General features: G+C 41.2%; 1 protein-coding gene across 1 annotated transcript in view; it reads left to right on the plus strand.

Annotated features, from left to right (window-relative positions):
* Positions 1-9,851, plus strand: part of b4galt2 (UDP-Gal:betaGlcNAc beta 1,4- galactosyltransferase, polypeptide 2) — a 144,993-nt gene extending 135,142 nt beyond the window's left edge. Inside the window, exons 6-7 of the mRNA XM_030075405.1 lie at positions 44-148; positions 9,537-9,851. Of these exons, the coding sequence (XP_029931265.1) occupies positions 44-148; positions 9,537-9,687 (256 nt within the window). The 3' untranslated portion in view covers positions 9,688-9,851. The remainder of the gene's footprint in view (positions 1-43; positions 149-9,536) is intronic.
* Positions 9,852-12,262: the final 2,411 nt, after the last annotated feature.

The raw sequence follows: 12,262 nt of genomic DNA on the forward strand, positions 1-12,262 counted from the left end.
CCATATTCTTCTCTCTCTGATATTTTATTTGTATGTGTTGCAGGATCACTCTGAACGGCATGAAGGTGTCCAGGCCAGACGTTCGGATCGGCCGCTACAGAATGATTAAACACGAGAGAGACAAACACAACGAGCCCAACCCACAGAGGTACTGCATCATAGTCCGCACTTGTTTTCCTGCTTCACATCAGATCGATTTTCCTGCTTTTGTTGCACAGCTACACAATTCAGACACTACATTCCAACTTCTTCATCTACAACCACTGCTTCACAGTCAAAACTGCGGCCACTTCCACAGGAGCAAAAATCTACTGTAAAACACTGTAAGAAGCACCTATGTGTGTATTTTGCATTTCTGGGCAGATTTTTTTGTTTGGTAGTGCATTTTTCTTATTCCTGCAGATAATTGGCTTAGCGTAAACAGCGTGACTTCACATTAACCATGTTTCTATCTACCCCTTGCACATTTTGCACATTTTGCTGTATCAGATAAGAAAATGCTGGATGGAAAAAGCGAATGTCAATTAAAATCCCCATAATGCAGCTGCAAATTTATATGTTTGCTTTGCATGAAGTTGATTTGATAGATGCGATAATTGGTGGTGGAAACGTATTTGTAAAATAAAAACAGGACATGCACATAGGATTTAATCACGTGACTGGTTGCCCTTTGACCTCGTGGTTCTTTCCAAAGCAGCATTGGTGATTGGATGCATCAGAGCCCATCTCAGCTGTGTCCGCATACGTGTCCAGACTTGACACTTCAGTGTGACCTACCTCATCAGATAGTGATCAGATTTATTCCTGCATGGATATATTGCACTATATGTAGTGATAAATTGCCCAGATTGTGTCCACACGCTGTCCACACCTCACTGAGATCCAAACTCAATGCAAGCCAGGCCAACTCAGCACGTGGTCTGGCTGATTGGATCCAAATACAAGCAAGATCTGATCTCGGGGCGCACAGAGTGGACGGTTAATCCATCCTGGCAAAGTCGCGTTGAAAAGAGAAGTGTAACCACAGCCAAAGAGAGCTGGCTGTCTTGGCAGACGGTGGTAACATCAGCGGGCACAGGTGGATACTGGACAGATGCACACACATCAAGACCTTTGCTTTTGATTATGCATAATGGTCAAAACAGGATATATTAACATTGGTGTATATTCTGTCCATCTTTGCAAAACTAGACACAGCCATGTAATAAGTAATATATCTTTCATATCTTTCCTCCCAGATTTACACAGAAGCACTGTATATCCACCTGTGAACGAAAGCCACAAGTTCACAGCCATAGCGGTTGTCAGAGGTCGAGATGTTGATGCACCAAAAAAAAAAAAAAAAAAAAAAAAATTAAACCACAACACTTCATCCCAAATAACTCCTGGAGGGCTCAGAATATCACAGATGGATATCTAACAGAGTAAGAATATCAGTGGGGGGATCTTTCTCTGGGACAGCTCGGTAGGAGTTGAGCAATAGAAGAACATTACTTATTGGCTTGACCCACCCAGGCGGCTTCCATGTTCTGTGCTTACTGGTCACATCGGTACATTTCACCATCTCCAACCTGAAAAGCATCGAGAAATGATAACACTGAGCTCTGTGGGTCAGCGCAGTGAGGCCAACAATTGTACCATGTACCAACAATTTAGAACAAGAAGAAAACACCGGTTAAATATTTCTGATGCCGCAGGAGTTGCGGATGGTGTTATGGAATACAGATCTACCCCAATATGTGAAAATATTAGAAGACGGAGAGAGAGGAACATTCCCCAAATGACTGATGTATCAACATTTTCACACTTTTCGAGAGATGTTTATAGATTGATGCTAAAAGATTAATGCTCGAAGCTGATGAAATGCATGGGCGAGACATGTTAAATAAATATCAGATATGCTTTCCAAAGAGGCCGTGGTACATTTTCATTTTCAGCTGAAACTTTAGTCTTTGCAATTTTTATTAAAACGTGGTTTCAGCTCAAATGAGTGAGTTCAGTGCCCAGTGTTGCTAAATGCTGAGTCTCTGTCTACTGTAATGTCAAAGCAATATCCTTGATTGTTAGCTACAGGGCAGTGTGCTGCTGAGATATAGACATAATACAATGGCTCTTGAATGGTATCCAAAGAGCCAGAGAGCCTTCTCTTGCAAGATAAGCGAGAGTAAGAGCTTTTCATGGATGTGGGTTGCAGACAGGGAGAGAAGGGACGCACAAGCAAAAATGTCAGAAGACTGAGAAAAAAAATCCCCCCAAAGATCATGGCTTGCCCTTTCTGATCATTGCGAGATTAAACACTGTGAAATGTCCCTTACAAAGCATATTTAATAAACCAAACATTGCCTTTCAAAGATGCTGCCCCGCAGCTTAAATGTTGCTCTTTTGGCTACACCCATTTAAACCGCTTTTCAGACAAATGTGTGAAAATGCTTCCCTGTACAAATGAGTTATTTTATGGCTTGATGAATGAGACCCAGTATCCAGAGATGAGCCCTTCTAGACACATTAATCACCAGGAGTATAGCACCTCACATTAAGCTGCTTAAACATGGATTATCACTGTTTATTCTCCTCTAAGAGCCCCTGTTTTCATGGCTGGATAGGCCAGACAACGATGCTTCTCAAACCAAAAATCAATTGCTGATGTATCTAGAGGAGAATAAAGATATTGTGAGCCGTGTTCCTTCCTCCAGTATGCTTTTATTTTGATTTCAGATGACATTAAGTGGCAGCAGTTGGAGAGGACTATGCCACTGCAGTGTTCAGAGACTGGGTGTGGCCCCTAAATTGAGTTATAAGAGGATTAAAAAGGCTCCCTTCAATTTTCTGGAGAAATTGTCAGCTGCAAGAGCTGTGTGTGGACTCCAGGAAGAGGACTGACTGTTTTTTGCCATAGCTAATGTGCATCCAAATAAACAAGATTTGAGTTTTTTTTCTTTTTGGATTTCTCCTTTTGCAATCTTTCTTTGGAAAAGCATCAATTTCACTTTCTTCATTTTGCATGGCAGTATCGGGATTACTGCAGGTACATTCACACATTTTCGCTCTTGCACTTGCAGCAAGTTTGAGAACCATTTTACAGCCAGGCTCTTCCAGAGGGTTTCTTTTGTGTCATCAACTTTAATTATTTACAATCGAACATGGGAAGCTTTCATCTTTGAGATTTTTTTTAATTATTTGGGAGGCGGGGGCTGGAAAGTTCTACAAAAATCCCCACACAACTGGAAAGCAGAGTGAGAAAACTACCCAGAGGGATTTTCTATCCCCAGAGAATGAATTTTGAAAACCTCTTTATCAGTGTCACATCACTGTAGTGGCATCATAATGAAAAAAAAAAGGAATCACCACAATCCTACGCCTCAACTAATCACTCTTATAGAATCCTCCCATATCGTTTTTCAAGAGCAAGCGCAATCAGCCTTAGTGCCGATCCTTATTTGTTTTGTGCATCTTTACATTCATTCTCTCTCGTCTGCGAACACTTGAGGAAGCATAATCAGTCAGTGGTGTAGTTTGAGCCATACTTACAAGTAGGCACTTAATGTAATAAATGGTTGAGGTGGCACTCAAAACGCAGGCGGCTGTGCTCTTCCCGTTTGAAGAGCTTGATCAAAACATTTCCCATCGCCGCTGTGAGAGAACGAACATGTTAACTGAGTGACTTGTTGTTGTTTTCACAGAGATTAATTAATTGGGACATGTTTGTGGAGGACTAGACCAAGGAGTGTAGCAGCATAATGGTGTTTCGCCCCTACGTTTAGGGCATTTTTATCTTCTTTCTTCTTCTTCTTTTTTTTTTTTTTTTTTTTAAGTTTTGGTTTGATTTCACACTTCTGCACGCACTTCTCACTCTGCTTCACAGCAAAACAACTTGTTAGCTTTTTTTTTTAGCATTGCTAATGCAAACTGTAGGAAACAGCTAGCTTATTTAGCTCATTAGACTGTTGAAACAAAGTATGTGGGTGAGGTGAGCTTGAGAAGAGACAGGCTTGCCTGCCCCTTGGATCTGCATTCATGCATTTTTTATCGATTGCATTTTGATTTAATGTGGCTCCTCGTTTGGTCAAAAAAGCTGTGCGCACCCCTCTCCATAAAGACAAAACCCGTCACCTCACAGGTGGACAAAGTAACCACGAATGGGACCCTGTGATATCATCTGAACAGAGATGACAGAGACACTTTTTTACTGCGAGTAGCTGATGAAAGTGAGATGTCAGCCATCAATCTCCAAGAGGTTCATCTGTAAAATTAACAATCTGTATTGGAAAGTGGCACCGATATCTTCAATATGAAGACTGTCTGAAATAACCAGGCCTGCATGCTATGTCATCCATCATTGTTTGTGGGTTTATGTGTATGTTTGAGAGAGAGAGAGAGAGAGAGAGAGAGAGAGAGAGAGAGAGAGCAAGAAAGAGGTAGAGAGAGGAGGAGGAGGAGGAGGAGATTCAGCGATCTCTCAGTAATTGCTTGCTGAAATGACACCAATAGAGATGGGAGCAGGCTGGGTCAGACTAGTCTAGTTGCCTTCATCAAAATCAATAAATCAGCCACTAGACTGAGAGAAAGTGTTTGTGTCCGTGTGTGTGCGTGTGTGTGTGTGCGTCTATTTGATGCTCAATTCCTCTTTTCCTCCTCCTCCTCCTCCTCCTCTCTCATCGCTCTCCTCTCTCTCTCTCTCTCTCTGTGGTCCATGGAACAGACGTCCTCAATAAGAGGTGACACCAACAGGAACGCTATTTATTTGGGAGCGATACATTATTCATAACTGTAGCAAGGGGCAGAAAATAGAGGCCTGTTAGTTGGTGCCAACTTCCTTTTTACAGCCCCCCTGGACACTCATTATAATGTCTCAGATATTTTGGTTTCTTTTTTGGGGGGCTTTTTTATCTATTTATTTATTTATTTTAAATATAGCTTAGTTCAAAGCAACTGATGTAGGAGTAGGAATGACCAGCTGGATGCAGTGTGGATGGAGGCAAGACATTCGCAGGAATGTTTTTCTTTATTTCTTTCTTACTTTACTTTCTTTGTTATCTTTCTGTCTTTGGACTAGTTTGTCATCTCTAAAAAGGAACAGTTCACCCAAAATGCAGAAAGAAAAAAAAAAAGAGAAAAAAAAAAAAAAAAAATATATATATATATATATATATATATATATATATATAATCCTATTCCTAATCCTATTAAACACTAGTGCAGTCTAGCCATCCAGATTGTTTCTGGGTGATTTGGTGAGGTTTTGTCTCCCTTCACCTCAGTCCAAATAGGGCTGGATAGTAGCAGTGGGAATCACTGAGGATATACGAGACCATCACAATATTTTACTCACGATAATGCTGGTGTCACGATACAGGCGATTCTGCGATATGCAATGTATTGTAAGTTATGATACATCATGATATATGTCACTGAAGAAGAAAATTAGCCTGGAAAAGGCATTTATCTTTCAGTAAGCAGAAATCATTCATGTTTTCTGGTGTTTTAATATGTACAGCAAATGCACCATGAACATGACAGAACTGTTCCAGCTCAAATAGCTAAAGGCAGGGAACAAATACCCGCCAAAGGAGCTCAAATCAGTATCTGTGCAAATTAAGGTTAAAACTCAAACATCATACTTGGCGCATGTGTAATGATAATGCATCACAAGAGGAAGTATCGCGATATATTGAATTATCAATAAATTGCTCCACCCCTACTGGATAAGTGTTTTTTTTTAGGGGGCTTTATCGTCCAAAAATAAAATAAAATACATGTAAAAAACTCAGCAGCAACTGCTCTTTCTATTTTGACACAGATGCATAATTCTCAAGCCCACAGGGCGAAGAATTTTGTTGAAAACTCTTTCCTGTCGAAGAATACGGCAAGCTGTATCTGTCCGCTCCTAATTTGTACTCCTTGTTTCTCAAATCACAGAAACTACATGGATGGATAGCCTGCATCGAGTGGGAAAATACATATTTTTTTTAATATTTGGGTGAACTGTTCCTTCAAAGAAATTCGCTTTCTTTCAGTACAGTTTTGCCAGTATTTTGATTTTTCCACAGTGGTTTCGAACCTTCAGTCAAGCATTCAGTCAGTCAACTTGTCAAGCTTTTCCTTGACTGAAATTGTCATGAGAGAAGGCAGAACATCAGGAAGGGAGAAAAGTAGGAGAGTGAAACTTGAAAGTTTTAAGGCCAACAGAGAGCTAAGACAGTCTGAGTGCGCTTCATCTCTCCCTCGTATTCTTGAGCACATGAGAATATGAGACGGGCCAGATTTTAGACAAGCTGGACTTTTCCAGTATATCGTTTCACGACTTTCTTACCCCCAGGCAGTTCAACATGCAGTCAAGTCACCTTAATATGTAGAGCACGTCTAAAAGAACAGCCAGTGCTCACCAAAGTGCTTTCCACAATAAAAGAATAAATCCATAAGCAGTCAAAGCATTAGAACAAATTAAAATACATTAAAAGACACTATAGACACCTGGGAGAAAAGGTGGGTTTTTAAATGAGCTTTAAAAATGCCAACAGTAGGGGTAGACGTGAGGGGGATATGGGTAAACAGACTGGGGGCAGCCACTTCAAAAGCACCAGATGGGATGGGGGAATGGTCAAAAGCTTCTGATTAGAGGATCTAAGATATCCTGAAATGGAGGGACAGAGAAGATTGGAAATATTTTTAGCTCCGAGCCAATTGAATACTTTCGAAACAAACGAGGTGTGCGAGTCAGGAGTCTTACAGACGCATCCCGAGGCAAACACAGGCCTGTTTTCTCTACCTGCATCTGCTATCAGCACAAACTAAACACAAAAGTAATGTTTCTTAAAAACTCATTTTTACTCATTTGACTATACATGAAGGGGGCTATTAGTCAATTCAACCATTACACTGAGCTTTTATTTCCATATTTCGTTTTCAGCTGCAGGGCTACCCTTTATTTAGATTCAGATTAATGATTGAGCCTTTAAAGAGAGTTTATCTGGAGTCCCAGCCTAAATGTCCGGCGTTTACCTAAGGAAAGCAGTATCTGAACTGTTTGATGAATGTTAACTGTTGCCGCTGCGCTCTCTCTCTCTCTCTCTCTCTCTCTCTCTCACACACACACACACACACACACAGGAGTCCATTCGTTCAGCTCTTCTGAGATGCTGGTTAAGCATAGCAATGAGATATTGGACCAGCGGAAGGAAGAAAGCACCACATTCATCACCATCCGCTAGTATCAGTTAGCATGCACTCACGCACACTCACACTCACACACACACACACACACACACACACACACACACACACACACACACACACACACATTCTGTCTAGCAAACGGTGCTTTATGCATACCAAATGAATGACTACCACAGTAGCATTGTTCAATATTCCATTCATAAGTTATCATCCTGGGACAGCGCTGATACGATATGTGAGCGTGGGTGGGTGGATGTGAGTGTGTATGTGCGTTAGTGTGTATGTGTGTGTGGCCTCTGTAAAATAGCATTCACCATTAATAGGGCTTTAGGTCACTCTCTAATCTGGAATTCATACAGACATTTTTCTGCAACACTGTCAAGTGCTACTCACCAAGGCAGCCTCAAAACATATAACAAGAGCAAAATAACTCTGTGTAGCTGGCAATGATAAGCTTTTGTTAAAGATCCCTAAAAGATTTCCAGAAATGTTTTCCTGGGAGACACGGCGTGGAATTAAAATAGAAAAATAGAGCTCTGCTTAGCCCAGTTTGGAGTTAAACTGGAAATCAGGCTAATGAGTAAGTCCTAGCTAGTTCTTGTTTTATACTACAGTGAATATGTACTAGGATTGCCTTTGTCTTTCTCTGACCTGTCCTCTATCTGTCCAAAATACAATACAAATGTGTGTGTGTGTGTGTGTGTGTGTGTGTGTGAGAGTGTGTGTGTGTGTGTTGGATTAAGTGCAACATGATCAGCTTATTGCTTTTAATCTCCACCGTTTGATAGATTTATATGGAGGTCTCTCTCCTCTAGCTCTCATTCACTCTGTTTGTCTTCCTCCATCTCTCCTCGTGTGTCTACCGTTCTCTTTCTCGTGTATTTATTTATTTATTTATTCATAAGTTTGCCTATCCCATTTTTTTTTTTTTTTTTTTTTGCTATCTCCTCTCATTCCCTCCCCCTTCCTCGCTTTCCCTTCCTTTCACTCTCTCTTGAACTCATACCCCCTTTTCTGTTCAGTTGCAGTGCCAAGCATTGGGAAGGGACAGAGACGCCATAATTCTATTTATATCTTATTGTGTTACGGTTCAAGGGAAAGATGCTTGACAACAGTTTTGCTTCTTCCATTCATGCCAGCAAAGCTCTTTTTGATCTGATTTGAGAGAGAGGAAAGAGGAAGCGATACACAGAGAGAGAGAGAGAGAGTGAGAGAGAGAGAGAGAGAGAGAGAGAGAGAGAGAGAGAGAGAGAGAGATCTCCACTAGTCAGATCTGACAAGGTTCTGTAGAGCCAGTGGTCTGTGTCGGACCGGTGTGCCAACTCCAGTTGTACGTCCGAGCGTATCATACAAAAAGACATCAGTCACTGCCATCTTTTCAGAAGTGAATGAGCACAGCTGGCCATTCGGATGCATCAGCTCTCTCTCTCTCTCTCTCTCTGTTCACACAAAGAAAGGGTATTTTAAGACAAGTGGCTTGCGGTGTTTTGTACACTTGCTGTTAGACATTGGCACACTGTGGCCTCATTTCCATTCCGGCTGGCTGGAAAATTGATATTATTACAGGAAGATTTCGCATTACCGAGCCATTTCAGTGCCAGAGGTCACATCACAAACTATATAACTGTTTGATGAAACCCCGTCGTAGATTATTTCCTGTATTTAACCCTAAAATCAAATGCATAGCAGATGCTGATGTAACAGCTGAACCCCAGCCAATGGGAAGGGGATATTCAAGCGTAATTCAAACAGCACAGGAGGATATAGTAGATAATAGTTCCCACTCATTCACAGCGCAATGCTCTAGCTCCACCTGTTGGACAACATGTGCATAGCAACGGAAACTGCATGTGTACCTTATAACCGGCTGAGAACACTGCTAATGATGAGTTCTTAGATATTTCCTAATCCATAATGCATGCCTGTCATTATCTGCAAGTATTTTCTATTGTGCATAATGCAGCAGATGATGCATATTTATCAGTGCACCGTGTATCACTGTAGACTCATTTAATCTTCTTTGTTTAGACTGCTGATGCTCAGTATGTGGCAGATGCTGTGTATAAGAGCTGAGCACACAGCAACCTAAATTCTGCCAAGGCAATGAGACGGACACACATATATGCCTCTCACGTACACACACACACACACACACACATTAAAATACACACACTGCTCTATCAGAGGAGAGGGGTTTCTTGTAAGAATGGTGATTTTTTTTTTTTCTTATCTTGATTCCTTGGACTGAGGTGACCAAAATAAGATATGATCTCCATCAATATTCAGATTTTGTGTTTCCTTCTTTGTGCCCTCATTTTCCTTTTTTTCCTCTTTTCTCTCTCTCACTCTCTCCTTCCCTTCAGATTCAATAAAATACAGAACACGAAGAACACAATGAAGAGGGATGGCATCAGCTCCCTGACCTACAGACTGGTTCAGGTCAAGCGGTTCCCTCTCTACACAAATATCTCCGTGGAGATCGGCAAGCCCCCACCCAGGCCCTTCAAGGGCTGAGAGAGGGAGCGAGAGAGGAGGAGATGAGAGATGTTGAGTGGTGAGAGGGAAGGAGAGAGAGAGAGAGAGAAAGAGAGAGAGAGCGAGCGAGCAGAGGAACCATGTGTGTCAGACATCTGGAAAGACGTAGGAGGGAAGGATGATGGCGAAGGAAGAGGACTCACAAGCACATCATGCTCTCTCTCTCTCTCCGTCTCTCTCTCAACCTCTCTCCGTCTCTCTGTTTGAGACTTTCCTTCAGGTTGCCATTTCTTTTGTTTGGGACTCAGGCTGTCTCCGCCCACTTCTTCTTAAGCAACCAATGGCAGGGTTGCAACCTCTCCCCCACCCCACCCACCTTGATCTGTCAGTGACTTCAGAACCTCAAGCATCAAACGCCAAAACAATGGTTGGTGCCTGAATTACGTCAAGAGTGGAAACTAGAAAGACAGCCAGTCACATTCCACGGAATACTGGAGAATATCTGGGGATACTGAACAGGAACTGGCCCTGAAAGATGAGAGACTAGCCAACAATATTCTCAGACACACTGGACAGTATCCAGCGGGAGATCTTGGGATATTGGACCACATCCAATGGAGTATCCGTGAGTATCCAAGATCATTCCCTGGAATACTGAAAATTGAAGGCGAATGGGGTCTTTAAGAAGCTGCTAGGTGATACAGTTATAAGGAATGAATCCTACTGGACTGGACCAACAGGAAAACATGCATTCAGTTGCACAAGGAAAAAGGGGAAGAGAGCATTAGTGTCTTCATTCAGGAGAACAAATCTTACCAAGTTCATCAACGGAAACAGTATCAGAAGATATACAATGGCTGTCAACAGAAAGTGGAGTTCTATCGCAGGCAAATTAAGTCATGACCATAATATGATGACTTGCAGTGGTGGTCAGTGGAGTCTTATTGGATGCTTCACACAATATCAAAGACATGAGATGACTCGCATATCAAAGACACTGGATGACTCACATATCGGTGATTCGGGACAGTTGACACACTGTCGCTTGGGTCAGGGTTCACTTTGGACCCTGCTAGTCAATCAGACGCTCCAATATCAGTCAATGAATGTGTATTGTGCCTGCGTCTACAGCAGGAGACTCAAAACGGTGCTGGGACACAAAGATAAAACATGTTTGATGCTCGTCCACTACTACAACACCGAGAAGTCTCTTTTGGTCTCTCTTTTTTACATATATATATATATAGACTAAAGTCGTTGGAACCAGAAACTTATTGGAGTGATCAAAAAGTTTTACAGTGAGAATAAACATATTGAAGATATGAAAGGTTTTCTTCTGTGCAGAGTACAATGAGGTGGGACTACCCGGGGGAATGCCTTTGAAATCAAATGAAGGGACCGCAGACAGTAGGCCAGATTTATACTGAAGGCTCAGTTATGATTTTAACCCCATGTGGGACAGACTGCAGATTAGGCTTCTAGAGAGTCTGTCTTCTATTTATCATTCATTCCAAGAGCTCTATTTTGGGTGTGATGTATGCAGTATTAAAAAAAAAAAAAATGTAAATTCACCCATTGAGATACCATCACTGGTCTGAACGTACTAGTTTGTGCATTCCCTAGTACAAAAACTACAAAAATATGAGAAAATGTGCTGGGACATTGAACTAGTCTGGAACACAGAGGGTTAAAAATCATACTCGAGGTTTCAGAATAGATTCCAGGCTCATGTTTTAAAGACGAAAGCTTTGTGGAAATAAAATCTGACTCTTTTGACTTTTTTCCTTTGCTTCACAGGGAAGATCGGGTGTGAATTAATGATTTTTTGGAGGTCATTTTGGAGATGACAATGTAACCTGGAAGTTTAATGAAAATGAAAAAAAAAAAGTATCACCATTCATTAAAAACTCTATTAATACTATTACTACTACACCATTCTCTTCTGTTGGTATCTTTTCTTTTCAATCTTTTTCCAAAAAAGAAAGGGGGGAAAAAGGCTATCATATCCGGGAGGAGGAAATTATGAGGTAATAGTCTTGTGCTGGTGGAGATTGTGAATTTTTCAGGCTGTAATGAGAAGTTAGTGTTTGAGCAGTTTGACTGACGTCCCTATTTCCGCTTCACATTTCATTATCATCAGACGTCAAGGTTTTTTTTATGGGAATCTCATTTAATCGAGCTGTCAGATTTCTGAAACGATGTGCTTAATGAATCAAACATGCAACGGTGTAGGACATTTTTACTGGAACAATTTAACTGAGATTAAGGGTGGAACAGAGAGACCCACAAACAGCAGACGAGGAGCAAGCTGTTGTTATTATTTTTAACATTTTTAACTCAATAATGCGCCGTCTCCTCTTACCTCTGTGAAAAATGAACAAACAGCACCTTGGTTCATGATTTTCCTCCATCAGTGTATGAAAGCCTTTGACTGTTTTAAGCTTTTATCTGTCACTCTTCTTCCCTTTGTTTTGTTTTTGCCACTTTCTTTTCTTCTGTTTTAGTAATGCCTAAATGCCAAACTGATGCCTTCAGAAGTTAAATACAGCAAGCGGAAAGATAAGTAATACAGCGCCGGAAGAGTTTATTTTTAATTCAAGGTCACTGTTTTTGG

This window comes from Myripristis murdjan, chromosome 17, assembly GCF_902150065.1.
Source record: "Myripristis murdjan chromosome 17, fMyrMur1.1, whole genome shotgun sequence".
Lineage (NCBI taxonomy): Eukaryota > Metazoa > Chordata > Actinopteri > Holocentriformes > Holocentridae > Myripristis > Myripristis murdjan.